This window comes from Hemitrygon akajei, unplaced genomic scaffold (genome assembly GCF_048418815.1).
Source record: "Hemitrygon akajei unplaced genomic scaffold, sHemAka1.3 Scf000092, whole genome shotgun sequence".
Taxonomy (NCBI): Eukaryota; Metazoa; Chordata; class Chondrichthyes; order Myliobatiformes; family Dasyatidae; genus Hemitrygon; species Hemitrygon akajei.
The window spans coordinates 702,358-718,690 of NW_027331978.1; the positions used below are offsets into that span (position 1 = coordinate 702,358).

Sequence of the window (16,333 nt, forward strand, 5' to 3'; positions counted from 1 at the left end):
AAGAATACTTCCCAATGAAGACAAGAAAGATTGCCGATATATATCATTGCAGAGGTGTGATACAGGGTGGACCAAGGTTGACCCAGATAGTTGATGCATGTCACTGAAGTTGGTGGGAGAGAGACTCAACAGAGATTGAACAAGATGGGCACGGAATGAGCAGATGGAACCAGGTAGAGAAGAAAGCAAGGACGATCAATTATGGTTCTCCAGCAATACACAGATACTGAATTAATAGTACACACTACTGCATAAAGGATCTTAAAATGACAAAGTTAGAACAAACAAGAACTTTGGCATTTAAACTCTGACCCTCACCAAATTTTTATCAACACCCCATAGAAAGTTTCCCATTCGGACACTTCACGCTTTGCATGGTAACTGCTCCGCCCATGACTGCGAGGAACGGCAGAGACCTTTGGATCCAGATCGGCAGATCACAGAAACCATTCTCACCCTAGACTTCCCGACCCTCAGGAAAGCAGATAGTGAAAGCAAAGATCCCCACGACCTGGGTCGTTCTTTCCCACCCACCCCAATCCGGGAGAAGACAGCAGCCATAAAGCTCCAGGACAAATGCAAGGAGCCTCAGGAAGTGAGGGAAGTTAAAGTGACTCAGGGGCCAACATCAGATTTCCCAACACAACACGAAGGAAGCATAACCTCACATCCGGGGACTCTGACCACACACCGCATGATCATGATTCACAAACCAGAGGGCGGGGTAGATCTGCATTAAACAGCCTCACGTGACCTGTTGGTGGGTCTCTAATTTCAACTCTGTGGAAATAAACAGCCTGGGCTCCTGGTTTGGATCGTTCAATTCAGAATAAGTGAAATCCACATTTTTTTGAAGAGCCCAGATAATTGGAAAATAAATGAGTAATTGGCCCTCAGTTCGGCGCTCACGGCTAACATTGGATCTCCCCACTCGGGATCGGTCTCAATACTCACTGATGGGAAAATGATATCTTTGGCCTGCAGACTGTGATCTGACCCCTGTCTTCCTGACCCAGGAGGGGAGGACTCTTTCCCGATCTGACCCCTGGCTTCCTGACCCAGGAGGGGAGGACCCTTTCCCGATCTGACCACGGCTTCCTGACCCAGGAGGGGAGGACCCTTTCCCAATCCTGCAGACGATCTGCTTCAGTACTGAACAGAAAGGAAAACACCACCCACCCGGAGACAGTGAGCATGTGCGAAGAGATTGTTACATCTGTGGATAAATGGGAGGGGCAAACAGAATCACGTGACTGGTGGGGTCTCCCACCCCAGGCAGAGAGCCCAGCTACCAACCACTCTGTGGAAAGAGACAAACTTGCTGCTTACATCTCGTCTCACCTTAAGTGTATTAGACATTTCAACCCCCAGAAAAATATATCATCTGTCCACATAGATTCATAATCAGGTTTATTATCACTGGCGTGTGGTGTAAACTTTGTTAACTTTGCAGCAGCATTTCAATGCAATACATAATATAGAAGAAAATAAAATAATAACAATTACAGTATATGTATATCTGGGACCATTGCTCATTGTAATTGTTATAAATGACTTGGATGAGGAAGTGAAAGGATGTGTTAGTAAATTTGCTGATGACACAAAGGTTGGGGGTGTTGTGGATAGCGTGGAGGGATGTCAAAGGTTACAGCGGGACACCGAAAGGATGCAAAACTGGGCTGAGAAGTCACAAATGGAGTTCAACCCGGATAAGTTTGAAGTTGTTCAATTTATTAGGTCAAACATGATGGCAGAATATAGCATTAATGGTAAGACTCTTCACAGTGTGGAGGATCAGAGGGATCTTGGGATCTGAGTCCATAGGACATTCAAATCTGCTATGCAGGTTGACTCTGTGGTTAAGAAGACATACAGTGCATTGACCTTTATTAATCGTGGGATTGAGTTTAGGAGCCGAGAGGTTTTGTTGCAGCTATATAGGACACTGGTCACACTCCACTGTGCTCAATTCTGGTCACCTCACTACAGGAAGAATGTAGAAACCTTAGAAAGGGTGCAGAGGAGAGTTACAAGGATGTTGCCTGGATTGGGGAGCATACCTTATGACAATAGGTTGAGTGAACTCGGCCATTTCTCTTGGAGTGACGGAGGATGAGAAGTGACCTGATAGAGGTATACAAGTTTATGAGAGGCATTGATCATGTGGATAGTCAGAGGCTTTTTCCCAGGGCTGAATTGGTTACCACAAGAGGGCACAGGTTTAAGGTGCTGGGGAATACGTAGAGGGGAGATATCAGGGGTGAGTTTTTTTAGTCAGAGACTGGTGGAGAGTGGTGTAATGGGCTGCCGGCAATATTTATGGAAGTGGGCATGATAGGGTCTTTTCAAAGATTTTTGGTTAGGAACCTGGCGGCACAGGAGAAAAACTAACTTAGAAAAATAGAGGGCTATGGGTAACCATAGTAATTTCTAAGGTAGTGACATGTCAGCACGACTTTGTGGGCCGAAGGGCCTGTACTGTGCTGTAGGTTTCCTATTATTCTATGAATAAATTAAAAATTGTGCAAAAAGCAGAAATACTATATATTTTAAAAGTGAGGTCGTGTTCAAGGGCTCAATGTCCATCTGGCTATCAGATGGCAGAGGGGAAGAAACTGTTCCTGTATCACTGAGGGTGTGCCTTCAAGCTTCTTTACCTCCCTCTCTGATGGTAACATTGAGAAAAGGGCATGCCCTGGGTGCTGGAGTTCCTTAAAAATGGACGCTGCCTTTCTGAAACACTGCTTCTAATCCTTTGGTAATCTTATAAACGTCTATTCAGTCTCACCCCAGCCGGCACGGCTCCAGAGAAAACAACATAAGATTGGCCAACCTCCCGTTATATCTCAGGCCCTCTATTCCAGGCAATATCCTGGTAAACCTCTTCTGCACCCTCTCCAAAGCCCCGATATCCTTCGGAGAATGAGAGCGACCACAACCGTATGAAACACTCCAGATGTTGCCTAATTAATCTTACAAAGCTGCAACATAACTTCCCGACTTTTGAACTCAATGATAAAGACAACCACACCATTTGCCTTCTTAAACTGTGCAGATCAATCTGTGCGGTCTCGTTCAGGGAGCGATGATCTCGGACTCCAAGATCCCTCTGATCATCAACACTGTTCAGGGTTTTGCATTTAACAGTGTACTGTCTCATACATTCCACCTACCGAGCTGCCAAGGTGATCATCACTAATCAAATCTCACTGACTTTTCGCAGGTGCTGTTGAATTTATTGCCAAGTGCACAAGTACGGGAAGGTACAGGTACAGAGAAACACTGACTTATAGCAGCATCACAGGCAATTACATTCAGATAACACACGGAACACAAAATATACGATTCTCTGTCAGTAACAATATAGAAACATGTTTTACGTCATCCTGCTAATAGGACCAGAACAACGGGCTGAGCGGCGGCTCATCTCAGACGGTTCGGTGTGAAAGTCTCACAACCCGGACCGACCCCGGCAGATTCTGTGAAGGCAGCGAGGCGAGGCCGCCAGTTCAGGAAAGTTCATCCCCTCCCCCTTCAGGTTTCAACGATCACCTTGTGTTTCTCTCTCCCTTCCCCACCCCCACCTTTTATTCTCCAGTGCTGCCGAAGGGTTTCGGCCGCTAATGTCGACTGTACTCTTTTCCTGGATTCTGCCCAGACTGCTGAGTTCCTCCAGCATTTTGTGCGCGTTGCTCGCATTTCCAGCATCTGCAGATTTTCTCTTGTTTGAGTTCGGGAAAGTTAACTCACTACCCAACGTCAGAACTCCCCGATCGGGACCGGTTTCAATACTCACCGAAGGAAAATTGTTGGTGTTGCCCCGCAGAGAATAATCCGTCTCCGGCTCCCCGTCCAAGGGGGCGAGAACCCCTCCCCATCCCGATCTCACCGCCGTCCCGCTTTCACAAAGAACGAAAAAACACTGCCTAGCCCGGGAATGTGAGCATGCGCAATGTGCTAATTGCGTCACCAGGCGGTGGGCGGGGCCTCGGAAACAAACCCATAGATGCTTCAAATCTGCGGTAAAACGGGATCACGTGACGAGTGAGGGTCTCCCACGTGACCCGGTGACTGTTCCTCGCCCTTCACACACTGCCCTGCCCACCGCCGCATTTCCCAAATTATTTTATTATTTCCCTATATTATTTCCAAATTTAAACTAGATGCGTATTTAGTTTTTCCAACCATATCTTCCCCGGTCCCGTTCCCTCCAGCCCCAGGTCACAGAGCTCTCAGAGTTAGAGTTTCGATTCCCACCCCATCCCGACACACAATTCAGACCCACACAGGAAATGTGCAGGTTTCATTTAAATCAGTCTATATCTGTAAACACTAATTTCTATTCATATTCCTCCAGCCTCACTGAACAGGAACACTGAAACATTAAGTGAGAAACAGCAGCAGGAGGCCAATCAGCCCTTCTAACCATCAACAAGATGGCGGCTGCTCTCCCTTCTCAGCCACATACTTCTGCCCGATCCTCATTTCCTCGATTCCCCTCGGTCTCCACACATCTGCTGTTCTCTGTTTTATGTGAGGACGATCACTGTGTCTTCACCGCTCTCTGTGGTGGGGATTTACAGACATTCACCACCCTCTGGGTGGATTCATTTCTCTTCATCTCAGTCCTGGACAGTCCACCCCCTGTTTCAGAGACTGGGATCCCTGGTTCAGCCGGTAATGATGTTGTGCATTTCAATGTGATCACCTCTCTGTCCTCGATTCTCTAAATGAAAGGGTTATCACATTTGATCTTTCTTCATATGATGACCCCACCACTCCAGGGATCAGTCTGCAGAATCTTCATTGCACGCTTTATAACAAATACTCTCTAACCTCTTTGTTCATCCCCTATGGAATTAATTTCGATCTTCTGCAGCCCCGTGTTGCCCCAAACACTCACCTCCCACCCTTGTCACTAGTTCCACCTTCCCACCTCCCCCCTCACCTGGATCCACCTCTCACTCTCCAGCTCTTGCCCCATCCCCACCCCTCACCTCTTTTCTCTGACTATTTCCCGTCCACTCTCAGTCCAGAGGGAGGGTCTCGGCCCGAAATGTTAACGGTCCATTTCCCTCCACAGATGCTGCCCGACCCACTGAGATCCTCAGGCAGCGCCTTTGTCTCCTGGTAAACTAACACCCTGACAATGTGGACCATAGATACCCCTTCCTCTAAAAGTCATCGAATCACTCAGACAGCTAATCGCTGACAGGAATTATATTTGTTGGTCATTACATTCCAGCTAGATGGAGTTGTTGGGGAGTTCAGCGTGTCCCAGTGAAAGAGCCGATTGGCCGAGCTCTCTGCGCTGTCCCTCCGGCTCCTGCCAGTGGTGGCGCTGTGGGGACCCCCGGCCAGTATCTACACCATAGCGAGATGCGCAGGCGCGCTGCCGACACTATGCGTCGCAGCACTGGGATAGTCCGAGCGGCGGTCCGCTGGGGCTGATGTCGGGTTTGTGTAAATCGGCGGCCGGTAGCAGTGAGAAAGGGCCTGGCCCGAGCTCTGCCGGGTGGCTGTGGGCTCCAGGCTCTCCTCAGCCCCGGTTTTAACTTTGCGACCGAGCCAGGGCTGTGGGATCAATTCCTTGTGGTTCTCCAAGGGGTTTGGGGAGAATGGGCTCTGTCTGTGTGTGTGGGTAGAGGTTATGAGTGGAGTGTGGGTGTGGGGTTGTAGGCGGGATGGGTTCTGTTGGGAGAAAGTGGGATGATTGGACATTCCGTGATACAGGGAGGATGGTCCCGAGACAAATTAAGTTGTAAACAAGGGACGATCTGGTGAACTGGATCAGACAGCTTAGCTCGCGTGTCCTTTCAGGAAACAATTCTCTCTTCATATTAATGACTGTCTAAGATTGCTGTTCACAAGATTATGAGTTATAAGATTGTGTGTTACAGAGTCCCAGAGTCAAGGACAGCTGTCACCGTCATGGGCTGCGAGTGCAAATTGGGAAGGGGGAGGGTGTGTCAGTGACCAGTGCATCAGAGTACACGGGTTTCCACATCCTCCTGTGAGGTATAAATGTCCTTACAGTGAATTCGGATATGCTGGCATATCGGGAGTCTGAAAGGGAAAGGGAATCGGGAAGGGGCTGAGGAAACAGTTTTAACAGGAGAACATGTTCAGGGGTAAAGGTGTACAGGAGCTGTCTAGTAGATCATTTAATTTTTTTTTTGTTTTGTTTTTGTAACCTCACAGATGGAGACTGAGGAAGGAGCTTGTTGATGGAGGATACCCAGAGGCGAGCAGGTCAGGCATGGAATCAGGAATTGAATTGAATTGAATTTATTTCATACATTCATGAGGAGTAAAAATCTTTACGTCATGTCTCCAACTAAATGTGCAACGTGCAATCATAGTAATTTATAATAGTTTATAATAATTAAAACAGCCAATGTAATATAGAGTACATTCAAGTCAGCGTCAGTTCATCAGTCTGATGGCCTGGTGGAAGAAGCTGTTGGTCCTGGCTTTTATACTGCGGTACCGTTTCCCAGATGGTAGCAGCTTTAATAGAGTGACAGAGATGTGGTTTCCTGTGTCACGGGTATAGACAGTCGTCTCAAGTGAGGAGTTAGTGTGGAGATGCAGCTTCCCTGGAGGTGGAGGAAAGAGGACACACCAACAGGTGGAACCAGCTGTGGGAAGACATGGTTTGTCAGGTCTGAGGACGAGCTGAATGTACCATAACTTTAAGATTGTATCAAAAAACCATTCAGAGGGTATTTAAAATGTCAGAAGCAGGGGAGATGTGATCACATGTGCAGAGGGCAGGGGTTGTGTCTACAGACCCTCAGTGAGATGGTTCAAGTTACAATGTGCAGGGATGAAAGCAGTGTTTGGTGCGGGATTTAATCACTGATTCTGACACAGTGAGAGGGTTAGTTTTGCTGTAAGGCAGCAACATTAATGGAAGAAGACACAGGAACTTCATCAATTGTCAGTTGTTTAGCAGAAGTGACCAATCTCTATGCTACCTTGACAGAAACAGATATTCCCAGTGGTGACAAAGGGGTTCAGTCAGGTTTATTTCAGGTTGGAGAGGGATGTGGAGTTTTGAAATCAATGCCTTGCGGTGCCACCATCGTTAATTTAGCATGTCCGGAGTGGTGGATCTCACAGCACGGAAACAGGCCTTTGGCCGGCCATACCTGTTCTGACCATCCACTCACTGTCTACACTGGTCCCATTTATCAGCACTTGGTTCATAGCCGACTGTATCTCGGCAGTTTCAATGCTCATCCTCTCCGTAAATGTTGTGAAGGGACCTGCCTCCACCACCGCCTCGGGCAGTGTGTTCCAGATTTCAGATGCCCTCTGAGTGAGAAATCTCTTCCTCAGTTCCCTCTAAACCTCTTCATCCTCTGCTTAATTCCATGCCCTCTGATCGGTGACACCTCTGTCCCAGGATCATGGCCGATATGGGCATCAGTGAGGCCTTTGATACGGTTCAGCATGGTAAGTTGCTGTGGAAAGTCAGATCACACGGGATCCAGGGAGAGCTGGCTCACAGGATGCACAGTTGTCTTGATGGTAGGAAGCAGAGAGTGATGGTGGGAGGCTGTTTATTGGACTCGAGGCCCGGGCCTAGTGAGGTTCCCCAGGGTTACACCCCATTCCTCTCATTATTCATTGATATTTAATTATATTTGCATTTGCACAGTTGAATTCTATGCTAGTAACATTGATCCTGTTACTATTCTATAGATTTGCTAAGTGTTCCTGTAGGAAAAGCAATCTCAGGGTTGCATGTGGTGACATATACGTACTCTGATAATAACATTTACTTTGAACATCAACCATTGCTCCTTGTCATCTAGATCAGTAATTTGGTTAAGAATGTACAGGGTACGGATAGCAGGTTTGCAGCAAGTTCAAACAATTGGTTTTTCTTAAAGATATTAAGTATAAACTCTCCGCTCTGTTTCCCTCTCCACACTCGACCACCCACTCCCGTCTTCCTTCTCTGCCCCGTCCTCCCTCTCACCCTAACATTGGACATACATTCAGTGTGAAAGTGAATTATTTTCGGGGAATCTGAAGGGGAATTCTTCACTCAGAGGTTGGTGGGAGTGAGGAATGAGCTGCCACTGGAAGTGGAGGATGTGGGTTTGATTTAGACACTAAAGAGGTATTTGGGTGAGGACGTGGATGGGAGGTGTATGGAGGCTCTGGTGCAGGTCGTTGGAAATGGGCAGTAACAACAAAAACAGGTCAGCATTGACTGGAAGGGCTGGAAGTTTCAGTGCTGCTTGGCTCTGTGATTCTAATAATATTGTGATTTGTAATTTCCACATTTAGTACATTGCTACTAATGTCTGAACCCAGAAATTTACTCAAACAAGAACTGAAAGACTCTTGACTGGCTATAGAAAGTGTTTACAAGCTGTGATACTTGCCAAAGGGGGTGTTACTAAGCACTGACCATGCAGGGTGCCCAAACTTCTGCTTCTGGCCCTTATCTTTTTTTGCTATTTTGAAACTGTAAAAGATGGAAATAAAATGTAATCTTGCTTAAAATATTAAAGAAATGTGTCATCTTTAACTTTATGCCTTTTGTAATCAGGTCATCTTTAACTCGCTTAGCTATTCACAGTAACAGAAATTTTGAACAGGGGTGCCTAAACTTTTGCATGTCACTGTATATATCCTGTGCCTTCCAAATTGCTTCCAAAAATTCCAGCCATTGCTGCACTGTTTTCGTCCCTGCCCGTGTTCTTTTTAAATCAATTTTGACCTATTTTTTTCTCATGCCTCTCTAATTCTTTTTATTCCACATTTGACTTTAACTTCTCCTTCTCTAATGTCGGGGTGAATTTGATCACATTAAGATCACTTGCCCCTGAGGGTTCGTTGAACTTCAGTAACCTAATTAATTCCGGTTCATTACAACTCCCAATCCTGAATAGCTGATCCCCAAGTGGGCTCAACCACGAGCTGCTCTAAAAAGCATCGTGTAGGCATTCTTGGAAATTCCTCCTCTTCAGACCAACACCATCCTGATTTTCCTAATCACCTGCATGACAATCCCCTATGACTATTGTAACATTGCCCTTTGGCACGCATTTTCTATCTCCCATTGTAATTTCAGGACCTCATACTTATTACTGTTTGAAGGTTTCTGTACAATTCCCATTAGGGATTTTTTTTTTTTACATTTGCTGTTCCTTAATTCTACAACTTCCAACCCTTTGCCACCTCTTTCTAATGATTTTATCTAATATTTTACCAACAGAGCCACACAACCCTACTACCAGCTTGTTTTTGTCTTGTTCTTTCAATAAATATATAAGTATCTGAGAAACAAGAGGAACTGCAGATGCTAGAAATCTAGAGAGCTACACACAAAGTGCTGGAGGAGCTCAGCATGTCAGGCAGCATCTATGGATGGGAATCAACATTTCAGGCCAAGACCCTTCACCGGGACTCTTGATACCCACGTATCTGGAATATCAACAAGCAATTAAATAGAAAGTAGTGCGAAATAGGGAAAACCTTTGACAAAATTTAGTTCACGGCACGAAAAGTCCTGTCAAACAGAGCTCACTAGTTAATAAATACAACAAAGGCAATAAACACTTTCTTCAATACCGGCATTGACTTATTAATAAGAAAAATACATTGGTCCCATTTCAATCAGTAAAATTTACAAAGGTAAATACAAACTTTAGAAAGCTTTAGAAATTAGTATTTACACAGAAACCCACTTAGATTAACACTACCTTGGACAGAAGGAGGAAGAGAAATAACACACGAGGAAAGATCACACAACAGTCAGATAAAACTTCTATATTTTCAAGAAAAATGAACTGGATTCAGCACTCCATGTGTGTATATACAGTTGTGATACGGAATACAGATCAGAAAAATTAAATGAGAGGCCAACTCAGAAAAATAAATCATCACTCTGGAAGAAAACATTGACAAGTGGAATGAGTATGGCATCGCAACAATCTGAGCAGATGAGATGTTGACAAGGAAGCATCGAGCACCTGACTAAGAGTTGGACTCCTCTTCCCAGAAACAGAGGGATTCCTTGAAGGAATACAGGACAAGCTGGTTAACAAAAAGGGGGGAAAAATCAAAAATACATACAATATTGTTTGTATTTAAGGCAGTAAGTGCAGAAAATGCCAAGAGAAACCAGACAAAATCCAACACATTCCAGGATCCAGCAGGAATTTAACTCAATCTGATTACTTATAAAGATACAATATCACTCACCAAATTCTTGCTTTAAAATACTGACTCATGATTGCCCTCCATCACTTCATACAGACACTGTAAGTTCAAGCCTGATCCAGTTTTAGAGTCAAAATCTTACAAATTATATGATAATCAATACATTGTTACAGATAGGACAATCCATAATAACTATCCAGATACAATATTACAGGATAAACAAGCGGGAACAACACCCTCAATAGATGAAACCATTCCCAACACAGATGTCACACGGGTATAGTTTGTGTCATCAGTCAAACGACCAAAAGATTTTCTCTATAAATCTGCTTCCAAATGTTGCTACTCTGTCATTTGTTGCCACGCCCTGCTGCTGGTTCCCTTCTCCTCATCATAAGTTCTTACCCCGACCATCGTCCAGATCCCTAAACTCTGCCTTGTCCAGACCCACCTCTGGTTTCTGACCCTGCTCCGTTGAACATCCAACTAATGGTTTCCCATTCTGCTTTCAGTCTTTAGAGGACAGTGGTGTTTTCTAACAACCCTTTAGAAGCAGAGAAAATGACCCACAATGTGGAAATGAGCCATGAGTAAGGAGGGTAACTCCAAAATTAATTCTTCCTCAGCTCAGAGATTTCAGGGGTAAAGAACATCTCAGACAGAACTGCAATCAGCTTAACTTCTTCAGTCTGCAGAGAATTCAAGGGAAACCTCTTCACCAACAGAGTGGTGACTGTTTGGAACCCATCACTACAGAGAGAGGAAGAGGTGAACAACAGGGGAGGATTTAAAAGGACTGTCCTGGAACAGAATTACTGGCAGAGACCAGCCAGCCTGAGTCTCTACTGTACAATAAGTGTGATGTAAATTCACAAAGTTCCAAGGACAGGGTTTAAAATGGAACTGATTTATTTGTCTCAGATGCAGAATATTAAACTCCAGCCCCATTAAAGGTGAATATGCAGCAGAAGAAACTCCTCCCATGCCCAGTGACCAGGGTGCAGAACTGGATGTGGTGAGCAGCAGCAATAATTGCAGAGTTCAGCACTTACAGTCACTCTCAAAATTGCATTCAGCAATGGTGATGGACAAATATCCAGCATGAAGCTTATTGAAACTTTCTCCCCAGTGTGAACCCGGTAGTCTGTCACAAGTGTAACACGCTGTAAGGGTTCACTGCCAATGTAATGGTTTCTCTGTAGCAGCAATGTTTAGGTTACAACTAGAGATAACAGGGTTTTGGAATGAGAGGCTTTCCAATGGCAGAAATGGTTTTTTTTCTTGTGAGTCTGGAAGAGAGATTATTGTGTTTTTTTGCTGGGGAGAGATGAGGAGACATGAATGGAGAGAGTGGGCCCTTTTTCTTTTATTTTGTTTTCTTTACTAACCCTGTAGTCAGAGAATGAATTATAAAGATCAATCATTAAATCACATATTGTGTTATTTCAGGGGACACACCACACAGCATCCACCCAAACGAGATTTCTTATGTTTGGCCGGGCTGGGTGGCTATCACCCCCTTATATTAAGCTGCTAGCCAAAGCGAGGGTTACATCAGGTTAGATGACTGAGCGAGTCCCTTTCCACGTTCACAGTAGCTGATTCGCCTCTCCCCATTGTGAACCTGGTAGTGTCATAAGGATAGATAAGTGAATGAATCCCTTCCCACATTCACAGCAGGTGAATGTCCTCTTCCCAGTGTGAACTCAATGATGCACAATTTGGCTGAGAGAAACTTTTCCCAAAGTCTGACAAGTTGATCGGCCTCTACTCAGTGTGAATTCGCTGGTGTCTCTGTAGTTGAAATGACTGAGTGAATGCCTTCCCACAGTCTGAGCAGGTAAACGGCTTCTCCCCAGTGTGAATTCGCTGATGTACCTTCAGTTGGGATGAACAAGTGAATCCCTTCCCACAGTCTGAGCAGGTAAACGGCTTCTCCCCAGTGTGAATTCGCTGATGTACCTTCAGTTGGGATGAACAAGTGAATCCCTTCCCACAGTCTGAGCAGGTATACGGCTTCTCCCCAGTGTGAATTCGCTGATGTACCTTCAGTTGGGATGAGCAAGTGAATCCCTTCCCACAGTCTGAGCAGGTAAACGGCTTCTCCCCAGTGTGAATTCGCTGATGTACCTTCAGTTGGGATGCACAAGTGAATCCCTTCCCACAGACTGAGCAGGTGAACGGCCTCTCTCCAGTGTGAACTCGCTGATGTACCTTCATTAGGGATGAGCAAGTGAATCCCTTCCCACAGACTGAACAGTTGAATGGCCACTCCCCAGTGTGAACTGACTGGTGTACCAGTAGTGCGTGTGACAGAGTGAATCCTTTCCCACAGTCTGAGCAGGTGAATGGCCACTCCCCAGTGTGAACTGACTTGTGTACCAGTAATTCGTGTGACTGAATGAATCCCTTCCCACAGTCTGAGCAGGTGAACGGCCTCTCCCGAGTGTGAATTCGCTGATGTTCCTTCAGATGGGATGACCGAGTGAATCCCTTCCCACAGTCTGAGCAGGTGAATGGCCTCTCTCCAGTGTGAATTCGCTGATGTACCTTCAGTTGGGATAAGCAAGTGAATCCCTTCCCACAGTCTGAGCAGGTGAACGGGTTCTCTCCAGTGTGAACTCGCTGATGTCCCTTCAGTTGGGATGAGCAATTGAAACCCTTCCCACAGTCTGAGCAGGTGAATGGCCTCTCCCCAGTGTGAACTCGCTGGTGTCTCAGTAGGTGAGATGCCTGACTGAATCCCTTTGCACATTCCGAGCAGATGAATGGCCTCTCGCCAGTGTGAACTCGCCGGTGTGTCTGTAGTTGACATGATCGACTGAATCCCTTCCCACATTCTGTGCAGGTGAACGGCCTCTCCCTGGTGTGAACTCGCTGGTGTCTCTGTAGTTGAGATGACGCAGTGAATCCCTTCCCACAGTCTGTGCAGATGAACGGCCTCTCCTGAGTGTGAACCAACTTGTGACCCAGGAGGTCGATTGACCGAGTGAATCTCTTCCCACAGTCTGAGCAGGTGAATGGCCTCTCTCCAGTGTGAATTCTCTGATGTAGCTTCAGTTGATATGACCGAGTGAATCTCTTCCCACAGTCTGAGCAGCTGAACGGCCGCTCCCCAGTGTGAACGCGCTGATGTACCTTCAGTTCCGATGAGCAAGTGAATCTCTTCCCACAGTCTAAGCAGGTGTATGGCTTCTCACCAGTGTGAACTCGCTGATGTACCTTCAGGTTAGATGATGAAATGAATCCTTTCCCACAGAATGAGCAGAGGAATGGCCTCTCCCCAGTGTGAACTAACTTATGTCCCAGTAGGTCGGATGACCGAGTGAATCCCTTCCCACAGTCTGAGCAGGTGAATGGCCGCTCCCCGGTGTGAACTCTCTGGTGAGCCATTAGGTCAGATGACCGAGTGAATCCTTCCCCACAAATTCAGCAGATGACCAGCCTCTGCCCCAGTGTGATATACTGGTGTGTCCACAGGTGAGAAGACCGACTGAATCCCTTCTCACTCACAGAACAGGTGAATGGCCTTGCCCAGTGTGAACTTGGTGATGTCCCTTCAGTTGAAATTTCCAACTGAATTCATTCCGACAGTCTGAGCAGATGAATGGGTTTTCCCCCTTGTTTAAAATGACAGGCGTGCCAGTCGGTCAGATGATAGAGTGAGTCCCTCCCCACAGTCTGAGCGGGAAGGATGATCGAGGAAATCCTTTGCTCCACTTCTTAAATATCTGGATAGAGACAGCAAAACTGGTGTGTGGTGTTCAAGATTCCCATAGATTAATTCTTTGTCATTTTTAACCTGTAAAAAGATTTACAGAATCAATCAATGCGTGCAGGACAACATTTCAGATGAGATCACTTGAGTTGTCAAGGTGTGATCTGGCAACACACTGTTACAGTGAAGTTCAACCCAAGTTGGAGAGAGAAAACATCTTCTAACTGGGCACAGTGCTGGTATCTGGAATGACCACTAAACTCTCGGATATCCTTCCTGTGTCTATAAGAATGGGGCATTTCTGCCATCTCCAATCTGTGACCTGGCTCAGTTTGACTCTCTCCATTAGTATTATTCCCTGTTCCCACTGAGATGAATGGGTCCCTGGCCCAACAGTAACTGAAATACTCTCACACAAAAAGCCAGCAGTGCATTCCATGCACCCACCACTCACTGTGTAAAAAAAACTTACCCTGACATCCCCTCAGCATCTGTTTCCAAGCATCGTAAAACTCTGCTCCCTCGTGTTAGCCATTTCAGCTCTGGGAAAATATCCTCTGGCTATGCACACGATCAATGCCAATCATCATCGTATACACCTAAAAAAGGCTCTTAACATAAACAAGGACATTACACATTATACATGAATGAGTTCATTTGCACGCTCACACTAACAATGTAGCAGGCCTGTAACGGGTAATGAAGGATTTTCTCAGCAAAGCTTTTGTACATTGTCCATTATGTGGTTTGCTTGCTAAACTACGCTTTAAAAATTCAGATTTGCAAATATCACTCCACTTCTTCCCACTTGCAAATTCTCCAGCAACTTTTGCATCGCCACAATACACAGATGTAACACCAGTTTCTATATTGGACATAAATATTTCCCCTGAACCCACCTGAGGAATTGAGGATATATAAAAAAAATCATTTTGAACCTATGTAATCTCTGGCTAAAAGAATAATTGGGACTGAATTGGAATTTTGAACCGAAGTGAACTCAGTCTTCAGCATTTAGCTAAGACAGGCTCATTACAAGCTCTCTGCAGCTTGCATAGAGACACACTGAGAACTGATAACATTATACATTGTACTCTCATTAGCTGATAACATTATACATTATACCGTCATTAGCTGATAACGATTGTACTCTTGTTTGAGTAAATGGAGGAGGACTCACTGATAGGACAGGAATGAACTTCTGTTTGTAATTAAACAGGGCCTTGCAAAGGGAATAACTGACAAGGACTGGACAGTACATCCATCAGTAATTAAAACCTTGATTTAGCAAACTATCAATTCTAAGTAATTAAGTTTTGCACCAACAGACGTGTTGGGTGTACCAGTTCAAATAACATCTTGCAAGAGTAATGTATGAGCTTGATATGTACAAGTATACGGCTGTAACCTGAGTCCATAACAAGTCAGTCCAGTTGTTAAGATGGTGGCAGTGCTTATGTGCCTTCCCTTTGACAACTGGGTTTCAAACTCCTGCAGGAGAATGCACAATAAACTCTGGTGATGATAAGAAACTGGGCTCCCGAGTTTTATTTGGATTCAACTTTCAACATTTGTCATCATGAACAGGATCCCAATACAGGGAGTGCCAAGCAGACGGGCTGAGCAACTGGCTGGACCACTCTGGGGACTGCAGAGACTGACCAGGTGACCAATAGGTATTTTAACTTTTGTCGCTGTCCGTTAGTTCCTTTGGAGGTACAGTCCCTCACCCAAGGCTGATTGCTTAGCTTGTGGGCAGGAGGCAGATGTGCCATGTAAATTAATCAATTGCGCAGGAGGTGCCAACCGGGTAAATTTACCTGATTGATAATTGAGCAGGAGGCTTTGTGCCGAGTTAATGACAAAGAGAACATGGGTCAATTGCAGTCGATTGAGAGTTTTCCAGACAAGGAAAAAGATTTTCAAATGTTGAGTGCAGCGCTGAATAAGAAATCAGGGAACAATATGTGGCCACTGGGGGGGAACCTGGGATATTACCTCATGAGAATAAGCAGTAAATTTGATATGGAAAATGAACTGTGGAATGAAGTAGAAGTTGTGGTAAAGGGAATGGAAGGAAAAGCAGATGTGCAGTGGAACAGTATATTATTAGCAAGTTGGAGTAAGAATGCATGTGACAATGGGATAGAGGTATGTATTGCAAAGGTTGGGAGACGCTAAAAGTGAAGTGTGAATGGGTGCATGGATGCCGAAAATGAGAGCAGGAAAAACAAAGTAAGCAAACCAAGGCCAGCCTAGATAGGAGAGAAGGGCAGGAACGTCAGACAGACAGATATACTTTATTGATCCCGAAGGAAATTGGGTTTTGTTACATACTGATAGGGAAACAAGGGATCCCAAACCCATGTCTGTCATACCGACCCTGTTTGAGGACAGTGACCGTGATGAGGAGTGGGCACCACCTGTACC

At 45.4% G+C, this 16,333-nt stretch overlaps 1 protein-coding gene across 1 annotated transcript in view; it reads right to left on the bottom strand.

Moving 5' to 3' along the window:
• Positions 1-16,333, bottom strand: part of LOC140722903 (uncharacterized) — a 93,576-nt gene that overhangs the window by 64,920 nt on the left and 12,323 nt on the right. The window contains 2 exon segments of the mRNA XM_073037544.1: positions 12,007-13,987; positions 14,376-14,514. Of these exon segments, the coding sequence (XP_072893645.1) occupies positions 12,007-13,578 (1,572 nt within the window). The 5' untranslated portion in view covers positions 13,579-13,987; positions 14,376-14,514.